At 37.0% G+C, this 23,429-nt stretch overlaps 1 protein-coding gene across 5 annotated transcripts in view; it reads right to left on the bottom strand.

Annotated features, from left to right (window-relative positions):
- Window positions 1–23,429, bottom strand: part of GLG1 (golgi glycoprotein 1) — a 144,197-nt gene that overhangs the window by 89,910 nt on the left and 30,858 nt on the right. Inside the window, exon 1 of one of the 5 annotated variants that reach the window (XM_036273906.1) lies at window positions 18,250–18,288. The exons of the other annotated variants lie outside the window; for them this stretch is intronic. Coding sequence (XP_036129799.1) covers window positions 18,250–18,273 — 24 coding nt within the window. The 5' untranslated portion in view covers window positions 18,274–18,288. Of the gene's footprint in view, window positions 1–18,249; window positions 18,289–23,429 lie in introns of those variants that run through there. 5 annotated transcript variants of the gene reach the window in all.

The raw sequence follows: 23,429 nt of genomic DNA, 5'->3' as shown, positions 1-23,429 counted from the left end.
TTAATTTTTTTTATTTTTATTTATTTTCAGCTAGAGCAGGAGGGAGAGGGAGAGAGAGAGGGAGAGGGAGAGAGACATCGACTGGTTGCCACTCACACAATTCCAACCAGGGACGGGGACAAACTGCAACCGAGGTACATGCCCTTATCGGAAACCGAACCCGGGCCTCTCCGATTCACAGGCCAATGCTCTAACCGCTGGGCCAAACTGACCAAGGCAGATAAATGTTTTAAGAAGGGAGTAGACATATATTGATGATTCCATTTATATAAAATGTCCAAAAATGAAAATTTAGAGGCAGAAAGTAGATTAGTGAAGTCTGGCTGTGGGAATGAATGGGGATTAACTACAAACAGGCACAAGAAATCTTTCTGGAGGGATAAAAATGTTTTAAAACTGATTTATGGTGATGGTTGCACTATTCAGTAAAGTTACTAAAAATCACTGTAGATGTGAAGTGGGTGAATTCTATAATATGCGAAATATACTTCAATAAAGCTGTTAAAAAGAAAAGATTATGTGGAATAATGCAAATTCCACACTGTGATGTGGGTACTATTTCTAGTGTGAGAAAATGTTTGGTGAGATTTACAATAATCAAAATTATAGGTGCCTGCACCAAACAAGCTAGAAATAAATCCCTCCCATAGATATCTACACATATGTTCTCTTTTTTTAAAAAAGAGTTTTATTTATTAAAGTTCAAGGCAACCCTCAAAGTTCAAAAGGTAAAATTTGGTACACTGTACAGACGGCAAAGGTATTTTGTAGTAAATACATGGTCAATTACTAATCAGGTACATTTGGAAATGTGAAAATACACTTCTGCTTACCACACTGACTTGGGAGACAACATTGGCATTTAGAAGGCAATGTCTGAACTATAGTTTACTGCTTTAAAAAACAGTAAATCAGGAATACGTACTGGTATTAACTTATACTAAATAAAAGCTGCCTCAATGTTATTAGACCAAACAATTGTAAACAGGAATTCAACTTTTATATGACTATAGAAATATGAATATTCTTTAATGCAAAGGACAGTACAGTACTGCCCAATGAGGAACGGTCCCTTCATAATGCTTCTAAAGCATTTTTGCTGAACTCTGATAACTCTGATTTAAACCATGTTTCTATTAGCAACTCCAAAGGTAAAGTACCTATAGATTCTTATTCTAAAATATTTAAATATAAATTTTAACCTTAAAAAACACACAACTATTAACTAGATGTTCAAATTTTAGAAATAACATAAAATATTTAAAGACATTTAATTTTTTATGTATCACTTAGCTTGAACCAGCCTTATATATTTCTTTCTGAACCTTTAAGCATTTTTTGATAGACCAGGAAATAACATTTATAAGCATTTCTCTGTAATGATGAAATTTAATATTTTCCTTTGAGTCTTTAGAAAGTGCAATTTCATGAGCTGCCTCAAGATAACAACTATATACTCTGCATTCTCCAGTAAAGCATTATACTATATTTATAACTTGCTTATATGTTCTCAGAGGGTGGGATTTGTCTATTCCATTTTTTAATATAGCTGGTACATAGTAGGTGCTCAATAGTATTTGTTTTAAGAATAACTGACTAAGGTTATTGAAAGTGAAGGGGTTCAGAATAGGCCACTTTGACATGTGAACTATTCTGAGCTAATGGCAATCAAAACGTGAAACTTTACCTCTCCCTTAACAATTTAAATTAGGGGTTCTGGCCAGGTAGCTCAGTTGGTTAGAGCATCATCCCGATACCCCAAGGTTGAGGGTTCAATTCTGGTTGGGGCACATGCAGGAAGAAACCAATGAATGTATAGGTGAGTGAAACAACAAATAAATGTTTCTCTCTTCCCCTCTCTTGCTCTAAGTCAATAAAAAATTTAAATTAGAAGCCGTGCCCACAATAAGAGTTATCACCAGAAATAACTTTTTATGATCTATCTATAGGGCAGGGCAAACCTCTAATTACTGAACATCTCATCTATTTTTATCATCCTGTGAATGACCTTCTTCCCTCCTGAATCCCCAAGGTGCCTTACCTCATCCTAAGCTCAGAATGTCATACATACTTCATTTTCCCTTTCTCTGAATTTCTTATGTATGTGGGGTTCTCATACATACATGTGTAATTAAATTGGTTATTTTCTCTTGTTAATCTGTCTTATGTCTATCTTATTATTAGACCAGCTGAAAGAATCCAGAATGACAGAGGAAAGGTTCATCCTCCCTCATAAAAGCTAATAAACATAATCTATCCGATAAACAAAACCTACCTGTGTGCCTTAAAGTTCAGGAGCATTAGCTAATTTTATACTAGAAAGCCTTAATAGTAATTTTATAAGGTTGAAAAACATTTGGATAAAGGTCACAATGAACTAAATGACTGCTCTAGCATAAAACAAAGAACAGGCAGAGAGCAGTTATTTGGAAAACATAATATATCTATTCAACAAAGGACAAAGCATATAGAAGTGAGAGAACAGCGGTTAGTCCCTTCTACTTGTCATGTTCTAAACTCTTTCCATCACAAATTTCAGCCTACCTTCCAATACTTATACCAACTCTTTTCCTTCAGGATATTTCATCAGGGGAATGGGGTAAGTAGGAGAGAATAAGATTATTACATAGAGAGAGCACAGTGGTAGAGGGGTGTTAACAGTTAAGGAGTACTAAAATACTTATCAATTGCATTCTGAAAGGTACATACTTTCTTTTCTTGCAATAATCATTCAAAAGCTTCTTTTTGAAGTTGGGTAAGAGATTCCATCAAGTTCTGAGTATGTGTTCTCATAATGTAGCTAAATGTTAAAGCTGGTAGGAAAAACAGCTGTAAGACTCAACTGATAGGATACCGTGATGTCCTAAAATCTTAATATATCTTGGTCAATATTTTGGCTTAAAGGTTAAGCATATGAGGAGTAGTGGCTCTACTTCATGACAGGCAATGTCTCCAAAGGGTGTGGGTTTCCTAGTGTAGCAGCAGTCATACCATATGGTGCTGTTTTCATTGGCATGGGCAGGACAGAAGCTGCCAAAAATTGAACATGCTATTTTGGGTTATGAAACATGAAAAATCCCAAATTTAAAATATAAGAATTTTCTAAACGAAAAAAGGTCTTCGTTAAGTATGAGGTTTCAAAAAGATTGTATTTTTATAATTCAAGGCTCAATTGGGTAACAATTCTTAGTCTTTGAGATAAGACAAAGATGAAAAAAAAAAAAAAGTCAAGAGATAAGGGAAAACTTGGCAGCGATTCTCTGAAAAAAAAATTTAAGGATTGAAATAAAACCTCTTTATAGTTATCCCATAAATATAAAGATACAATATATTTTAAAAAACAGCTTTTGGAATACTATGTTTGGATAAAATCAAACAAGAGCAGTAGGTGTGAGAAGATGAAAGTTCATCAATGTGATTGATGAATTCTGGATTTCTCTCTAGCCACTTCTCAATATTTCTCCACAGTAACATAACTCTAACTACTCTAATAAGCTGAAATAGTATTTGAAGTTAGAAATATTCATGAAAATATTCATTCACCTTGGAAATATTCATGTTGAATCTGACAGACCAACTCTTTAGTCCTTACAAACTCATCCCTAGCTTTGGGTAACTAGGTCCAGGATTCTAAAAACAACTATTGCAAATGCTATATTGATGCTGTTTCATAAAAGCAATTTTTGAGCTTCTATTCTTGTTTCAATGCTAGCCTTTTCCTCAAGCCTGCTGCTTTTTCCTGAATCAGGTTAATGACTATAGGTAACAAAAAGAGCTTTTAGTTTGCCCTAAACTGGCAAAATGTCTTTCATAAACTGCTTCATATAAAGCAAGACCTTTTAAGGATTAGGCTGAATCTAACATCACAAGTGAAAACTCCATTTTCTTACCTACCCAATACCTTGCACAACAATAAACACAAATTATCTAGAGTAAGGTAAATTATAAACACAAATAACATTCAAGTATGAAAGGCTTTGGCCTGGCTAACACAAATATGTAAAAACATTCACACAAACTCCTTTGGTTCTCAAAGTGCATCAATATCAGCATCTTCAAATTCTTGGACCTCCACATTTAACCTACTGCATCTGCATTCTAACAAGGTTTCCAGGTGATTTGATGGACGCTCAAGTGTAAGAACCACTGAGGTAAGAGTACTTGGGACTTTGATATAAGAAAGACAAAGTACGACAAATATAGATCATCATTGGAAGAGAAGGGACATCTGTTCCTGCCTTGGCAAGGTTACTACTCTTACACAGTGGTGCAAGCGTATAAAGCCCTGCAATAACCTTCAAAGCAGCTTACCTTTTTACTGCCAACACTGGCGCCGTCACTCGCTAGTTATGTGCTCCAGGGCAAGAGATCTCTAAGCCAGCAGCCCATACCCAGTTTTTAGCTGGAAGGATTGATTCTACCAAGAACCAACCTGTAGGAAGGTACTCCTCAATTAAATTTGAACCTTATTTCTTTCATCTCCCGTTGGCCTGAATCAATGGTATCACTAATCTATCATTTGGAATATGTTATTTATTTATTGGCTTATTAAGAGACATTAGCCTATATGCTATTGGTTTGTGAATTATCATAAATTCTATGAATTATCATCAATTCTAATTCCCACAGTGCACCTATTAAATAAATTATTAGCAAAGACAATTTCAATTTCTAAGAATAATTTGCCTCAAACAGAACACTCTTTGTGACACCAATTCTTAGATTCTCCTACACTAACTCAATGTTAAACAATATGTGGACAAAAAAGGAGAGCTTTATTAAATCATAAATTCCTAATTGGGCAGGTCATGGGTTTTTTTTTTTTTTTTTTTTAATTTTACTTTTATTTATTGATTGATTTTAGAGAGACAGGAAGGGAGAGGGAGAGAGAAACAAAAACATCAGTGAGAGAGAACATCGACTGGCTGCCTCCTGCATGCTCCCCACTGGGGATTTGGCCCACAAGCTGGGCATGTGCCCTAACCAGGAATCGAACCAGCGACCTCTTGGTGCACGGATTGACATTCAACCACTGTGCCACACCGGTCGGGCCAGAATTTTAGGGAATTTTTTAAGAATTTATTTGAGCCAAAACTGACAATAGTGGTTGGGAAGCAAGATCTCAGATGTTCCACGAATAACAGCTTGTAGTTTCTTTTATGCAATAGGAATTGAGGACATAGAAATTAAATTAAATTAAAAATGAAAATTAAAAGACAAAAACAAAAAATAGTCCAAAATTAGAGGGAATTTTTTTCCCCTTTATTGATTTTAGAGAGACAGGAAGTGAGAGGGGGAAAGAGATGGAAACATCGATGAAAGAGAACATTGATCGGCCACCTCCAGTATACCTCCCACTGGGGATCAGGCCCACAACCTGGGCACTCTGTGGACCCAGGCCTGGTGCTAGGTAACAGCAAGGGAGCCCTGGGACTTTGTGAAAGGCAGGGTACCCTGGAATGGGTTCACCCTGAGAGAAGGGCCAATGTCTTGGAAAGTGCTGCAGTTACAGTGGTGTCCAGTAAGCTCTCATTGGCCCTTGTTTAGGTACTCTTAGGTGACTAAGAATCTTTGTGGGGTTCCCTGAGGAAATTCTCCTCTAGGGTGTGAAGCAGTCCTGTGGGGAAATCCACAGCATTTGGCTTGTCTGATAGTGTGCATATAAAGACTGTTTTTCCCTAGAAGTTTGTTCAGATTGTACAAATCCCAAAATTAACATGAAAAATCATGCCTCTGAGGCCAACAAGCCCCAGAACAGTCCACCTCCCTTTAATACTAAGATGGTTGAGATGAGAATTCTCTGATACTTCTATTTTTTTTTTTTTTTGTGATACATGTTTCTAGCAGGAACTGAACCCGGGACTCTCTGGTCCGCAGGCTGACGCTCAACTGCTGAACCAAACTGTCCAGGGCGATACTTCTATATTAATCTTTTATACATACAATTAGAAAAAGTCATCTATAAAAGTAGGCAAAATGAGTGGAAAATACATTTAATTGGTTTCTCAAAGCTTCAAAAAGAGTATTTAGCTCAGGCTGGTATGGCTCAATTGGTTGGAGCATTGTACCATACAATGAAGGTAATGGGTTCGATTCCAGATCAGTGCACATTAGTTCCATGGGAGGCAACCAGTCAATGTTTCTCTCTCTCTCTTTCTCTCCCTCTAAATCAGTGAACATAACCTCAAGTGAGGATTAAAAAAGAGGATTTAGATAAATGGATCAATTTATGATGTGGTTTAGATGTCAACCCAGTTCTTGGAAGTATTAAAAATGGCTGTCCTTATTTTAAAGGGGGGAAGGTTATTTTATTGTGACTTGTCAAGGACAGATATAAATTGAAATGCCTCCAAAATAAAATTTGCATCCCGCTGTTCTTTTATAAACTAGAGTTTTCCTCGGGTAGATTACCACTCTTTTGAAATGCCTGCTTTCAGACTCTTCCTTCCAAAGCATGAGTTTAACTATCCTGTAGTGCAATCTCTGCCTTGCTCTCTCCCACCTTCATGTAATCTTCTTTACATTCCCTCTTTATTCTCAAATGAACAAAAGAAACTGCAAAACTGTTATTCTCAGGAGGATTTGAGATCTTGCTCCTGGGCATATGTTATCAGTTTGGCTCAAATAAACATAAAAATCCTCTACCTACCGGTTTCTGACATTTGACATAACTTATTATTAGTTAAGTAAACGGCAATTTTCTGAAACATTCTTTAAAATAGGTATAGACTCCATAGCAGTTTCAACTCCAGTTCTTACACTTTGCCATTATTTGGCCTTCTTGTGGCTGCTAAAAGTTGAGTTTCCACATATACCCAAATTTCATAATCTGGTAAACAGCACTTTGATAGAAGTAGCTATCTGAGGACTCATAGATACAAAGATACAAATTACCAATTTAGGTTGTCACGTTCCCCTCCAAAATTAGCAGTCTAGAATAATCTATTATGGAATTATTAAGAATCCTCAACTAAAGCATATGCATCCACTATTCTCAACCACAGCAATACGGTTTACAACACTGGTAAATCTCTGACAGAGTCTTTAAGAACCAGGTACAACACAATAGAGTCATTTACAGGAAATACTTGGGAATTATTGTTTCACAACACCAGTCTTGAACAACAACAAAAATTTTGTGCAATTTTTCAGTATTACTTATTTAAACCCTTTGTTCCAAAATGATTTTAGACAGAATTTCTTTTTTTAAAAAAGACTTTATTTTTGCATTTATCTTCAGATAGAATGGGAGGGAGAAAGAGAGAGAGAGAGAGAGACATCGATGTGAGAGAGACACCTCGACTGGCTGCCTCCCACACGACCCCACCAGGGTTGGGGACAAACTGCAACCAAGGTGCATGCCTTTAGCAAGAACTGAACATGGGCCTCTCTGGTCTGCAGGCCGATGCTCTAACCACTGAGCCAAACAGGCCAGGGCAAGACAGAATTTCTTATCAGTCGGTCATTTAAAATCAGATGGGAGTTCATTAAATCATGATGAAAATAAATAGGAAAAGAACTAAGTTATGAACAGAAACTTTGGTCAAATGTATGAATAAAATTATCTTTTGATAAATGTATCTTATTGATATTCATTTTCTTAACTTGCAACTTCAATTACATCACTGTTTGTGACTTTAGCTCTTTGCTCAATAGTGGACCTACTGATAGATACCCAAATAAAGATGAGATACTAATATAAAAAGATGTAACTTCCTTCAGTTTATTTTATAAAATTTTTGTGGTGAAAAGGAAAAAAACACACCAAAAAAACCTTCAAAAAATCAATTATAGCTTGCTTGGAAATACCAATTAGATGGACTATTCTCACAAACTGATCAAATGACTACTACAATGGCTTTAAAAATGTTCACAAATTGTAATTTTTTCTTCCTTGAAAATTGGATTAGGTCACCAAACTTCCCATAACACAATCCTGTCTTTGTTTAGTGGCTTTGTTTCAGATTAACAAAACATAAAATAGATTAATTTGTGCTGTGAAAGGATCCACTATATAGAAAAAAACAAAACAAAAAGCTTAAACCTGATACAAGTTTCCTTTAAATCCTCAACTCCAGTACATTTAAAATGTGATTACGTTCTCCAAAGAATGATTTGCAACTATTTTTGTGTGTCTGTGTAAAATAACCAGGTATAACACCAGGAAAACTGTTAATGAATGTGTGTTAGTTAGTTTCTGTAATACAGTGCAGCAGTGGCAAAATTTTCACAGACTGCAGATGGCAGAGAAGTCTCCTCCTTCAATGGCAAGAACCAGGATCATTCCCAAGACTTCTCTCACTTATTTCTACTAACTAAGGAATTAAGTTTGGAATATATAAACCCATACTTGTATTTTGCTTTGAAACATCGGATGTTCCAAAACATATGGATTGGCAACAGATAAACTTTATGTTTCCCTTGATCCAATTATTAAAATGTGTTCCCATTCCCAAATATAGGTTGGCCAATGTCTCAGCAACAATTAGCCCAGGATTTAAATGATTCCTGTGGAAAAAACAGTCACTAATTCATACAGGGACAATTATAAACTGGTGATAATTCACCTACTTGATATTATATTACAGTTAAGAGTTAATTCTAAATTCCTAAATCACAAAAATATTCCTTCTGCTTTTGCTACAAGAAAGCAAAAACAACCCGATAGGAGAAAAGACAGGGGAAATAAGCAACAATAAGAGCTTATTGATTACTTCATCATTTTACAAAGTTTGACTTTGAATATTAGAAGTTCTTTCACTAGAAAGTTTAGTTTTTTTTCACTAGGAAAAATAGACTTCACAAAATTTTTGGTGTTTTTGAACTTTCTATAGGAAAAAATCTTGACTAAAATTACATGTGCTATACCACAGGAATCCAATCCTGTCTCTTGATCTATGAGTGGGAGATACTGTGGTACAAGTTTTCCAACTATGTAACATATGAAATAAAGAATGGTATAGGACAGTGGCAAAGTGGGGGATGGGGGCACATCTTTCTTTGTTGTGGAAATGAAGTGTGAATTTCCCAAATGTCATTTTCTTTTCTATGCTTTTATAGAGTGCTAATAACATTTCTAACTAGAATAGGTTTAGAATTATTATTATTGTTAATATAGTGAGATATGATTGCACAGAGGTTGAGAACTGTATAAATCGGCAAAACAAAACATTATTATAAGGTTCTCAAGGTTATTGATGAGGACTAACAGATGGAATCTATAGTTCAGGTTATGAAACATGGGCACTGGCACTTGGATGAAAAAGCGAGGGAGAGAGAAAGAGAGAATGAGAGGAAAAGTGAGAGATCTCCTTATTTTGTTTTTGGTGGAAGGAACACAGTAAGTTCAGTCACCTATGTTGTGAATATCTCCCTCAGTTCTAGCCTGGCTCCATAGTAGTTTCAGTGAAGTTTGTGATGTCAGCTCTTTAGAAAGTGAAATGAGCAAACTGTCAAGTATATCTTTATTCGAATGAAAGAAATGAATGAAAAAACATTAGAGTTTCCTAGGACATAGAACAACTATTCTTGCTTTGAGTCACCTCAGAAGTAAAACTCCCAAATATAGAAATCACTGCTTTTGAAAGACAAGTACCACATGATCTCACTTATTTATGGAACATAATGAACAAAATAAGCTGTTAACCAAAAGAGATCCAGAGTCATGGAAGTAGGAAACAGATCAACAAACTTCAGAGGGAAGGGGGATGGAGGGGTGGGAAGAGATAAACCAAAGAACTTATATGCATATATGCACAACCAATCAACACAGACATTAGGTTGGAGAAAGGAGGAGAGGGATGGGAGCGGGAAGGGGCGGTCAATGGGGAAAAAAGGGGGACATCTGTAATACTTTAAACAATTAAAAAAAAACACTGCTTCCTATACTTAAACCCTACTCTATATGGTGAATTTTTCTCTCCCTCTTAGATTTTGTCTAAGAGAGACAAAGTCTACTCTTAGTTCAAGTGCTTTAGGTGGGACTTCATTCCTGAGATGGGGTACAGCAAATGACTCCCATCATACATATATAACATTCCTAAGTGGTTCAGGGACTCCAACAATGACAAACAGAACATTTACAAATAATACTGGCACAAATGGATGCAGGGGGTAAGAGCTACGTTGGCCACCTTGCCACCACATGGAGGCTATGAAAGAAGCCAGACCAGAAGCAGATGTTAAGGAGAAATGAGTCCAGCTAAAATAAAAGGTTGAGCCCCAGTATAGCTAAGCACAAAGCCAGTTTATAGTTATATGAAACAAATTCTCTTTTTAGCTTAAGGTAGTTTGGACAGGACTTCGGTTCCTATAAAAGAATCATTAATTCCTAAACACAGTGAGGAACATATGTACTTTTATTTAAATCTCACTCTGATAAAACAAAGGTGAAAGAAACATTAGAATACTTTTACTGTTCTTTAATCTAGCCCATGTTTATTTAAGGTTGCAATAATAACACTTTGTAACTAGGTCTTTTTTCTTCTGAAGAAATTTAATGGTATTATGCACACTATATGCCAAATGCAATGAAGTCACCCAGTCAAACTTAAGATATGGGAAAAGGGAACATACTTTTAAAACATTAAAACTAATGGGCCTGTCCATCTGATGTGGTTCAGTGGTTGAGCGTTGACTCATGCACTAAGAGGTGGCCGGTTCAATTCCCAGTCAGGACACATGCCCAGGTTGTGGGCCCGATACCCAGTAGGGGGCATGTAGGAGGCAGCAATTGATGTTCTCTCTCATCAATGTTTCTCTCTCTCCCTCTCTCTCTAAAATCAATAAAGAAAAAAATTTTTTTTTCTTTAATAAGTATAATGCCTGCCTCGGTCCAGAAGCTGATTACTTTAAGTAGCCCTGGAAAGAAGTCATCATGTTTGTCATCTCAGAGATAGGTCTGAAACAAAACAAAACAAAAAAGAATTTTCAGTGGTGAGGGGATGGGGGATTGGGGGGAGGGGGTTGGGAGGAGGCATACAGAGTATAAAAGGTGACAAAAAAATAAAATAAAAAGATTTGTGGCTGTTGATATGTAGTAGCTGCTACTACAATTATTACAAGGATGCAGGAGTCAAGAGAAAAAGCAAAAACAAAAAACAAAAAAACCACATTAAACAAAAAGATAAGTGTAAGAAGAGAATTTGCTCATGTTTTCATAACAAAGGGGCTAGACTGCTGATGTAAAAATGTAGTAGCCCTGGCGGGTTTGGCTCAGCAATTAGAGCGGCCTGCAGACCAAAGGGTAGCAGGCTCAATCCCTGGCCCAGCCAGGGTCTACCAGGGCATGACCAATTGATATTTCTCTCTCCCTCCTGCTTCCTTCCTCCCTTCCACTCTGTCTAAAAATCAATGGAAAAACATCCTCCGATGAGAATTAACAAAAAAATAAATAAAAATAAAAATGTGGTAAATGTATGCACAACCAATGGACACAGACAATAGTTTGGGGAAAGCAGGGTGAGGGTGGAAGCCAGGGAGGAGAGGTCAAATGGGGGAAAAAAGGGGAGGACATCTGTAATATTTTTTTTTAGTGGAAGGAAAAAATACTTAGGAAACAAAATAATTAGAGGATATCTTTTTATATCTCACCTGTTGATTTAAACTGAAGAATATCAAATTACAATTGCTTTGCCACATACATATAAGGTAGCTTAGAAAAACAGCTCACTGTAAAAAAAACATTGAACCCTAAAATAAATAAACTACTGGATTTAGCTACCTTCAAAATAAGGTTGATGTCAAGAGTTTTAATTTCCACTAGGCATGCCATAACTCAAAAGTATGGAGCACAACAGCAGCCATCACTAAGTGTTTTGGTAAGCATCTTTTTTCATACCAAGCCTGAATTTTCCACACTGGAAAGCACTCAACCTTACTACAGCCACAGTCATATCTGGCCAAAGCCCCAATGATAACAAAAATATTCAGTTTCATCCTTTTATTAACTTAAGAAAAGCAAGTTTTGGTCTGGTGTATGTTTAAACTGAAATGAATACTATCTATTGACTTTGATGACTCTGAGGTTCTCCTCCCTAACATGTGACTCTCCATCTATTTAATCTTTATAGTTCTACATATTACCTTCTATTTACAAAGTGCTTAATCAATAGTATCCTAAATCTCTCCCTACCTCCCCTTCCACTCTCTCTAAAAATCAATGGAAAAATATCCTTTGGTGAGGATTAAAACAACAGCAGCAGCAAAGAGCTAACAATACTGTAGGGCTTACCAAGCCAAAGCTGAAGAAAAAGGGATGCCCAGAAAATAGGAGAACTCAAAAGCTCACTTTTTCTTTGAAGGCACTTGCTAAACCCATCAAAACAGATCCTCCTTTTTGAAGGGCCATATGGGCAGAAACCAAGCCCAAGACCTGCTCAAGGCAGAAAATCTAATAAATGTTCCCCACTTTAAGGTGGAATCTCAAAAGACTACACTCTTAAGGCAAGAGTAAACTATATGCAAACCAGTCCTTCAAGAGTTGCGCTGTTGGGGCATTTCAGAAAACCTCAACGGTGTAACTGATTTAAGGGGTACTGGACTAGGAGTATCCAAACTGCTTGGCAGAAGGAAAAAAAAGCCTTTCTGAAAAACAGCACTTTCATCTTAGGCCCCAAATTATTCCTACAAATAATTTCCCAAAACACAATGTGCAGCATACAATAAAAATAACCCTAAACATATCATGGAACAAGACAACATGATTGAGAATCAGCAGAAAGACAAAGAAACATATCTTAAAAGACTTCAGTTATTGGAATTATTAGACAGAGATAACATTATATTTACTATACTTAACCTGTAGAATACTAGGACAAACAATAACATAATTTTTATATTAAATACTTTATGAATAATATACAGTAGAATAAAGTGAAAGTGAAAAACGTTATTAGAAACCTTACTATACAGCTTAACATAGTAAACTCAATGATTTACTCTATATTGTCTTGAATTTGAAGGTATACAATCCCCAGTTGCTTATCAACTGTCAGCCACAAACACTGAACATACCCACCTTGCAAATAGATACCGATTTAAATTTTTTTTTCTTTATTGATTTTAGAGAGAGAAAAGAAGGGGGAGGGAAAGAGAGATAGAAATATTGACTGGCCGCCTCCTGCACATCCCCCACTTGGGGATTGGGCCCACAACCTGGACATGTGCCCTGACTGGGAATTGACCAGCGGCCTCTTGGTGCATGGGTTGATGCTCAGTTACTGAGCCACACTGGCTGGGCTAGATTCTGATTTAAAACATATCTTTAACAGATTCTAATTTATCATTATTCTGGTTCTTCTTGCATTTCCATAACCGAAATGCAATAGTTTTGTATTTTTTGATGGCTCACAAATTTGTCAAAAACTGTACTGTCTCTTCTTTTTCCATATTTGCAAAACATTTTCAAAATAAAAACAAAAACCAATTAGAATGCATTTAAAGAATATTTTCATTTCTACATCACCTATTTCCTTTTTTCATCTTTTTTTACACACTTCACTTCAGTATTTACCCACTTGTTTAGTAAATACTGGTACAAAAACATCATAAAAGATGTACAAATACTGTCACATATTTTCCTAGCAAAAGGAGATGTTTTAGGTACTTGTCACAAAATAGTGCATGACTAAGGCCTTATTGATGAATGACTAATTAGATAAGAATAATATATTTCAATTTCGTCCTTAGAAATAATTTGTTCACCTACTGAATTTTGAGTTTCAGAAAATTTATCTAGCATACTGTCATCTGAAAACTCAGTCTAAAATGTTGCTTCTATAATTATTACAGTACAGACCAGTGCTGCCCAACAGAAATATAATATGAGCAACATATTTAATTTTACATTTTGTAGTAGCTACATTAAAAAGGTAAAGAAGATGCCCTGGCCAGTTTGGCTCAGCGGTTAGAGCGTCAGTCTGCGGTGCTGAGAGACCTGGATTCGGTTCCCGCTAAGGGCGCCTACCTCAGTTACAGTTTGTCCCCGGCCCTGGTCGGTCGTGCGGGTGGCAGCCACTCGATGTGTTCCTTTCATATCAATGTTTCTCTTTCTCTCTCTGTTCCTCTCTCTCCCTCCCACTCTACCTGAACAAAAAATGGAAAAATGTCCTTGGGTGAGGATAAAAAAAAAAGGTAAAGAAGAAACAGGTGCACCCTGGCTGGTTTGGCTCAGCGGTTAAGAGTGCTGGCCTGTGGACAGAGGGGTCATAGGTTCAATTCCAGTCAAGGGCACATACCTGGGTTGCAGGTTTGATCCCCAGCCTGGTTGGGGTCACGCAGAAGGCAACCAGTTGATGGGTCTCTTTCACATTGATGTTTTTTCTCTCTCTCCCCCTTCAACGCTCTCTCAAAATAAATGGAAAAAGATCCCCCAGTGAAGATTAACAAAAACAAACAAACAAAAATATTTTCTCTTTCTAAGTCTCTGAAACTCATGTATACTTTATATATACAGCACATCTCAAATGTACTTTTTAAGTGCTCAATAACCATTGATGGCTGATAGCATAAGACTAGAAAGCATACTAGAAAGCATAAGACTAAGGTGCTGCTATTTGTCTCTTTACATTTATCTTCTAATTCATATCATTGTGAAATATTTTCTTCTGTCAATGTTCTTCTCTTTGCCATTATGGGCAGAAAATTAAAAATTCTGCATTTTCAACTGTGTTCAATGAAAGTTTAAACTACAAAGATGATATCTTAGAATTACAAAAGGGTCTAATGCACCCATATGGTAATTGCAAGACAGAAAATAAATTTTCTCTTTGATTTTTGAAAAATTTCTTTAAAAGAACAAAGGTCATGAGATATTAATCTTCACAAATATTACTGTTCAAAAAAGAAACTCAAAAACTTAAACTGGATCCAATGGAACTTTATAATACAAAAGTTAAAGAAATAAGACAAACTTGAAAAAATCCTTCAGGAAACAGAAAAATATGAAAAGTGATCTAGCAGATTAGAACTAGAAGAGCACAACAATGCTGAAAAAGAAAACCGGAAGACTCATACTTCCTGATTTCAAGACTTAGCAACAGTAATTAAAAGTATGATGTTGATGAAAGTACAGCTATACAGATAAAAGGAATAAATCAATGCATGTGTTAAAATGCATAGACTGCACAAGCCGGAAAAAAAAAAAAGCAAATTTTACTACATGTAAAATATACCTTAGTTTTTTTTAAAAAGAAAAATTATGAACTATAGTTAATTTGGTCATAAAAGAAAGTAGATGATGGGGGAAAAGGAGAAACATCTATAATAAAAATAAATTAAGTAAAAAAAAAAATAAAATAAAAGAAAAAAAAAGAAAATAGAAGAGTTAAGTAGTTGGGCATAACTGAAGAAAAAATTAGTAAACTGGATGGTAAATCAAAAGAAATTATCCAGAATGGAGCATTTTGAAACAGTTAAAGGATGTGGAGCCTTCCAATGCAGCAGCCATGGCTCTGTACTTCCCTATGGGTATGGCCCTCAACAAGGACCACAAGGTAACCAAGAACATGAGCAAGCTGAGCACCGCCATGAATGCCTCACCAAGCATACCAAGTTTGTGTAGGACATAATCTGAGAGGTATGCAGCTTTGCCTCATACAAGCATAGTGCTTTGGAACTACTCAGGGTATCAACAGACTAGCAGGCCAAATTCATCAAGAAATGAAAGGGGACACACATCTATGCCAACAGGGAACAAGAGTAGCTGAACAATGTTCTGGCTGCCAAGAGGAAAGCAGTTGTCAAGAACTGAGACCCCACCCTTCCCACTCTGTGCATAATAAAACCTTTACAGAAAAAAAAAATAGACATAAAAAACAGCAAGAAATTTTACTTAATTGAGGTTCTAGAAGAATAAGAGAAAGAGCAGGGGCAGAGGCAGATAATGAGAGAGAATTTTCCAGAAAGGATAAAACGAATCAAAAGAAATTCAATAAATCCCAAGCCAGTCAAATGAAAGTAAGTTCACACCTAGACAAATCATAGCGAATAAGAGAACACAAAGACAGAAAATCTGAAAAGAAGCAACAGGAATGAACTAACGACTCAATAGCAACCATGTAAGCAAAAAGACAGCGGAAAGAAGAAAAAATATTCCAACCTAAATTCCTGTGGTAATTTAAAAAAATTAAATGTACTGGGGTGGCATTGGTTATAGGATCATATAGGCTTGTGATAGATTTTTAAAACCCCTCCCACTTGGTATGCACACCCCTTTGAATGTGACATTGTCACTCCTCCCATCAACAGATGAAGCCTAATTCCTCCACCCTTTGGAATCTGGGATGGCCACCTGAAGTGCTTTGGTCAGAAAGACTTTAGCAAATACGATAGCAGAAGCTTGAAAAATGTTTGTGCACTGGAGCTTGGCATTTCTATATGCTTTTTGAACACAGCCACCATGTGAAGAAGTTTAAGCTGAATGATGACAGATATGTTGCTCAGTTTCCTCTCTTACTCTAGAAAACCACCAGCAATGTAAGTGAGGCCATCTGGGACTGTCCAGTCCCCATCTGACCTGACAAGTGGCTACAGATACATGAATGGGCCCAGTTGACACCAAGTAGACCAGAGACAAGCCATTCCATTGAGCCTTGCCCAAAGTGCTGACCCACAGACTCATGGGCAAATTGTGTTTTTGTGTCATTAAGTTTGGATAGTTTGTTACCAAGAAATAGGTAAGTGATACTGAGATCCAGTAAAAATATCTTTTACAAATAGGGTACAGACATGGCCAGTTTGGTTCAGCGGCTAGAGCATTGGCTTGCGGACTGGGGAGTCCCGGGTTCGGTTCCCACAAAGGGCTCGTGCCTCGGTTGCAGTTTGTCCCCACCCCAGTTAGGGTAGTTTGGGCGGCTACCAGTCAATGTGTCTCTCTCACATCGATGTTTCGCTCTCTCTCTTCCTCCTGCTCTAGCTGAAGATAAATGCAAAAATATCCTCAGGTGAGGATAAAAATAAATTAAAAATAGGGTAGAATAAAGACATTTCCACACAAATAAAACCTGACACTTGGCCACCAGGAAACCCTCACTAAAAGAAATTCTAAAGACTGTATTATCGGCAGAAGGAAAGGGATCCACCCCACATAGCAGATTAAAGATGCAAGAAGGTATGAAGAGGAAAAATAAAAAGAGCTAAGTATGTGGGTAAATTTATAAAAACATTGCTTTTGTAATACAGTAATAATAGTAATTTAAAGGGTTAAAAATATTCAATGCCAGCAACCACTCCCAGACATCCCGATTTAATTTACCTGAGGCATGTGGGTATTGATATTCTTTAAAAATCACCCTACCTTGGTACAACTAGGTTTAAACCAATGATTTAAATAAAAAACGTATGGCTGTATATACGAAGTTGGCATTAATCCCTACCTTCTTTCCCCTTTATTTGGCTTGCCATTTTTGAAATAACTGACTTAATGATTCTCCATTGATATAAGCTTTAAAAAAACTTATTGTCTCTATAATACAAAGTGGCTCACCTTGGAAGATACCAAAGGTCTAAAAAACAATACTTATGTAATTTCTAATTATTTCCCATCAACAGGATATTATTATAAATTCACAGGGAGTTCCCAGTTGCAAGCATCCAAGAAAACCAAAGCTAAGGCTAAAGCTAAACAGGTTTTATGGTTAATGTTCTTCTATAGTATATTCAGCAAAATAGTAACTAACATGAAAGACCAGGCTGCAGCCCTGGCCAGTTTGGTTCAGTGGTTAGAGTGTTGGCCGGCAGACCAAAGAATTCCGGGTTCAATTCCAGCCAAGGGCATGTACCTCGGTTGCAGTTTGTCCCCACCTCTGCTTGGGGTCCTGCAGGTGGTGACCAACTGATGTATGTCTCTCACATCGATGTTTCTCTCACTCTCTCTCTTCCTCCCTCCTGTCTCCTGTTCTATCTGAAGATAAATGGAAAAATATCCTCGGGAGAGGATTTAAAAAAAAGAAAGAAAAGACCAGGCAGGAGGTCATCTGTAAACTAAAAGTAACATATCAGGATATTGTATTACTTCAGAATACACTATGTTAACTGTTTACTTTCCTAAATTGCTTTAGTGATGTGGATTATGGTATTTGTGATCTAACTCAAAATAACCCTGAAGTAACCCTTAAATGAAAGATTTCCAAAATAACCAATTTTGGCTGCAATATCACAATCACTAAGAAGGGGTGGAATCACTATAAGAGAGGATAAAGAAAATGCACCTAACAAGTAATGTAAATAAGTATAATATATGTACTATACCTTATTGATTTTAAGATGCACCATATTTTATGTATCACTGGGGAGAAAACTGTCAATTATAATTATGTCATAATTTAAGATGTATCCTGATTTCAAAGATGTTAAGGTGAAAAAAATAAAACATATGTTTTAGAATCAATAAAATATGATGACAAAGTATTATAATCAGGTAACTAGAGGATTTTTGCCCAAAGCTGACTATCAGTATTAAAACTCTCAACCAAACCAACCATATAACCCAATTTCACATTAAAACACAGCCTCAAAGAAATGAAGTTCTCTATATGAAACAGGCAAAAGTATAAATGTGAAAACACTGCATCTATGGAGATATTCAAATTCATTACCACCCCTAAAGCAGTATCACAAAAATGTATATACCCAAGAGTAAACACAAGAATAATCACATGCAGTCTCTCCCTCTCTCTTTCCCTCTCTTTCTCAAACACAAACTAGTTTTTAATTAAAATCTGTGGTGTCATGCATACACTTTTGGCCCTGGTTAACGATAAAAGTTCATACCAAGTATAAAGACTGACAAATCAGTGAATTCCTATAAAAAATGCAGGATATGTAAACAGATTATGGCAAAACATTTTTCTAACTAAAGAGAACACTAATTCAAATAAATTGTAAAACATTTAAAAAGAGCTGCGTGTATATTATATTATAGTCTAAGACAAGTTTGTCTTGTAAAGGAACACACAGTAACTATTTTAATCTTTGTAGGCCACATACAATCTCTACAATCTTGCAGTGTCTTCATTTAACAACCTTTTGAAACTGTAAAAGTCATTCTTACCTTCAGAGACACAAAAACAGGTTGTGGGCTAGACTGAGCCCATGGCCTATAGTATGCCAATCCCTAGTCTAAGATATCAATGGGTGCTTCAGAAAACAAGATTGCTGAAGAAATTAGAGAACACATCTCTTCTAGATTTTAAAAAGGTATTTAATAATGCTTTAACAAGAACTGTTAAGGTTACTAAAGATAAACTTTGTATTTTATTCTTTTCATCGAAAAAATTTTTTGACAAAACTGTTTACTCATGAGTAAGATCCTAAATGAGTAAAAAACACATTTTCATTTTTACCTTTGAGAGGAAATCTTGTACCAATTCTAATTTAGAAAAACAGACAATGAGGTAAAAACATTTTTTCTAATGAATTCTCTCACATGTGACACCCAAACCTGGACTTCAAAATACACATTCAAAAAAGTAACTTTCAGAATTATCCTAATCACCTTTGCTAACAAAAAAGCCTATCCAGGCTCTGATAACCATCAAGAAAAAGGAATAAGCCCTGGTCAGTGTGGCTCAGTTGGTTGAGCAAAGTCCCATGCACCAAAAGCTCGCCCATTCGATTCCTGGTCATGGCACATAAACAGGTTTTGGGTTCGATCCCCAGTGGGGTGCATAAGGGGGGCAACTGATCGATATTTCTCTCTCACATCAATGTTTTTCTCTCTCTCTCCCTCTCCTTTACTCTCTCTCTAAACATCAATAAAATCATTTTAAAAGAAAAGGGGAATAAGTCTCTAAGACCAGTGGAAAGTCAAGTCTAAGGAATAACTTTTGTATTAGTGCTACACAGTATGTACTTGTTTATAAAAAAGAAAATACATTTATTGATGTGTTTTATATAAATGGCATTTTCAGTAGGTATCAAGAAAAACTTAAAAACTGAATGCCAATTAAGGAGAATCCCTGTTGAATTGCCCAGATATATTCTCTTAGCTGTTCTTGTGAATTAAAAAAAAAAAAAAATCCAAATTTAAAAATCAGATTTACATAAGTTCTAAGTAAATCTAGTCTGATAAATTGTTTGAGTCACAGAAGAAATCAGCAAAATGTAGACTCTAGAAGAACTCTGCAAAATTAAAAGAGGCTATGACTATGGGTCCAGAAATGCAAAAGAAATGTAGGTAAAAGACTGTAATCTGTAAAAAAAAAACCCAAATTTAACAATAAAAATGACAAAACATGAAGGTGAGGATCAAGTTTTGTTTTTTATCTTCACCCGAGGACATTTTTCGATATTTTGTTCAGATAGGGAGGGAGAAAGAGAAACATCGACGTGAAAGGGACACATCGAGTGGTCGCCACCCACACGACCCAACCAGGGCCAGGAACAAATTGCAACTGAGGTACATGCCCTTAGCAGAAACCAAACCCAAGTCTCTCTGGATCGCAGGCTGACGCTCTAACCACTGAGCCAAACTGGCCAGGGCGAGGATCACGTTTTGCTGTTAAGTATTCTAATGTCACACTAAAACATTCTTATAGCAACAATTTAGATTTGCTCCTTGTTCTCTGTTGAAACTAAAAAAATGCATAAGACACAATTTGTCAGGGGCAGTTGGCGGTTTGTTAATTTGCCTTTGTGTTTTTAATCCTCACCCAAGACCATTTTTCCACTTTTGTTCAGATAGAATGGGAAGGGGAGAGAGAGACAGAAACATCGACGTGAATGGGACATATTGAGTGGCTGCCTCCAGCACAACCCCAAACAGGGCCAGGGCGAATTGCAACCGAGGTACGTGCCCTTGATCAGAATCAAACCCATGACTCATTGGTCCGTGGGCTGACACTCTAACTGCTAAGCCAAACCGGCCAGGGCTGCCTTTTTTTTTTTAATTCATCAGCCTAAGTAGAAATTAATTTTATGTCTTTCTTAAAAAACTGTTTACTGTATCAGTATGTTGATGATCCTGATTGATGAATGAGACTGAGGAGACATTAAGGAAATGGACCAAAACTGACCTCATTAAAGTAGGTAAAATTTTTCTGTAGAACTTAGTCCATTAATGCCATACTATAAAGCTACTGAACTGTGTGAATACTGTTTGTGGTGCAGCATAGTCTTTTTTATCCTTAGCTTTGTAGAATTTCTTGTTCTATGAAGTTCAATTTCATAGGTACATACTGTCAAGTGTGTGTATGTGTTTTTAAATACGGTTTTTTAGCCCTGGCCAGTTTGGCTCAGCAGTTAGAGCACCAGCCGACGGACCAAAGAGTCTCAGGTTTGATTCCAGTCAAGGGCACGTACCTCAGTTGTGGTTCATCCTCAGCTCTAGTCAAGGCCGTATGGGAGGCAACTGGTCAATGTATTCCTCTCATGTCAATGTTTCTGTCTCCCTCCCTCCCTCTCTCCCTCTTTCTCTCAATCCCTTCCACTCTGTCTGAAGATAAATAGAAAAAATATCCTCAGATGAAAATTAAAAATAAAAAAACAGCCCTGGCCAGTTTGGCTCAGCAGTTAGAGCGTCGGCCTGCGGTCCAGAGAGACCCGGGTTTGGTTCCCGCTAAGGGCACATACCTCGGTTGCAGTTTGTCCCCGGCCCTGGTTGGTTTTGCGGGTGGCAACCACTCGATGTGTCCCTTTCACATCGATGTTTCTCTCTTTCTTTCTTCCTCTCTCTCCCTCCCACTCTATCTGAACAAAAAAATGGAAAAATGTCCTTGGGTGAGGATAAAAAAAATAATAAAATAAATAAATAAACAAACAAATAAAATACTTTTTAATTGATTTTTTTTTTAAGAGAGAAAGAGGAAGAGAGAGAGAAACATCAATGAGAGAGAAACATTGATTAGCTGCCTCCTGCACAACCCCACCACTGGGGACTGAGTACAAGACCCGGGCATGTGCCCTGACCAGGAATTGAACCAGGACCTCTCAGTCCATGGGATGTTGCTCAATCCACTGAGCCACACTGGCTGGGCTCAAGTGTGTTTTATGAGGACTAAATAGTTTGTAAGAAATCAATACATAATGTCAAATGTAAAAAAAAAACAAGAGAACAGCATAAGTATTCTATTTTAAAATTAGGTGAATATAAGAATAAAGAGTTAAAAGAGTTGGAAGTTGAGAGATTAGTTTTCCATTATAAACCTGGTAGCACTCTGATTTTTGTTTTTTTAACTTATTTATTTTTAAATCCTCACCCAAGGTTATTTTTCCACTTATCTTCAGATAGACGGTGAGGGAGGGAGGGAGAGAGAGAGAGAGAGAGAGAGAGAGAGAGAGAGAGAGAGAGAGAGAGAAATGTCAATGTGAGAGAGACACATCAACTACTTGCCTCTTGAATGACCCCAACAGGGCTGGGACCGAACCACAACCAAGGTACGTGCCCTTGACCAAAATTGAACCCGCAACTCTTCTGTCTGTGCACTGATGCTCTAACCGTTGAGCCAAACCGGCCAGGGCTGACTTTTCTTTATTTTTTAAGAAATTTTACTCATTAGTCCTGGCCGGTTTGGTTCAGCGGTTAGAGCGTCGGCCTGCGGTCCAGAGAGACCCGGGTTCGGTTCCCGCTAAGGGCACGTACCTCGGTTGCAGTTTGTCCCCGGCCCTGGTTGGTCATGCGGGTGGCAGCCACTCGATGTGTCCCTTCACATCGATGTTTCTCTCTCTGTTCCTCTCTCTCCCTCCCACTCTACCTGAACAAAAAATGGAAAAAAAATGTCCTCGGGTGAGGATTAAAAAAAAAAGAAAAAAAAAAAGAAATTTTAATCATTATTTTATTTATTTATTTATTTTTATCCTCATCCGAGGACATTTTTCCATTTTTTGTTTAGAGAATAGGAGGAAGAGAGAGAGAGAGAGAAACATTGACGTGAAAGGGACACATCGAGTGGCTGCCTCCCGCACGACCCAACCAGGGCGAGGGACAAACTGCAACCGAGGTATGTGTTCTTAGCGGGAACTGAACTCCGGTCTCTCTGGACTGCAGGCTGATGTTCTAACCGCTGAGCCAAACTGGCCAGGGCCCAGGGCTGACTTTTAAAACTATGTATTAATGCCCTGGCACACGCACGCACACACGCACGCACACACGCACGCACACACGCACACACACACAGAGTTATGTTTTTGTTTTGTTTTCATTTCCTCCCAAATACCACTTGTATAGATTATCTTGAGTCATCCTCTTAAAAGGTTTAAGAGACCTTTGAAACAATGGGTAAGGCATTTCAGTAATCTTTAACTGGTTGAAAATAGGCAAATGTGTTCTGCAAGTTCTGCATTTATTAAGAGTTAACTCTTAATAATCCTGCACCAGGAATGATGAAAAGCAATAACATACAAGAATTGAGAAATTAAATGCAAAAACCTTTTAAAACTCAAGATATCTTCATTTAGAGATATTAGTTTCCAGAATAGTTGAATCTCATACT

The sequence above is a fragment of the Molossus molossus genome, unplaced genomic scaffold (genome assembly GCF_014108415.1).
Source record: "Molossus molossus isolate mMolMol1 unplaced genomic scaffold, mMolMol1.p scaffold_m16_p_21, whole genome shotgun sequence".
Classification (NCBI taxonomy): domain Eukaryota; kingdom Metazoa; phylum Chordata; class Mammalia; order Chiroptera; family Molossidae; genus Molossus; species Molossus molossus.
The sequence above is the reverse complement of the archived record's forward strand: the minus strand, read 5'-3'. Positions and strand labels throughout refer to the sequence as shown.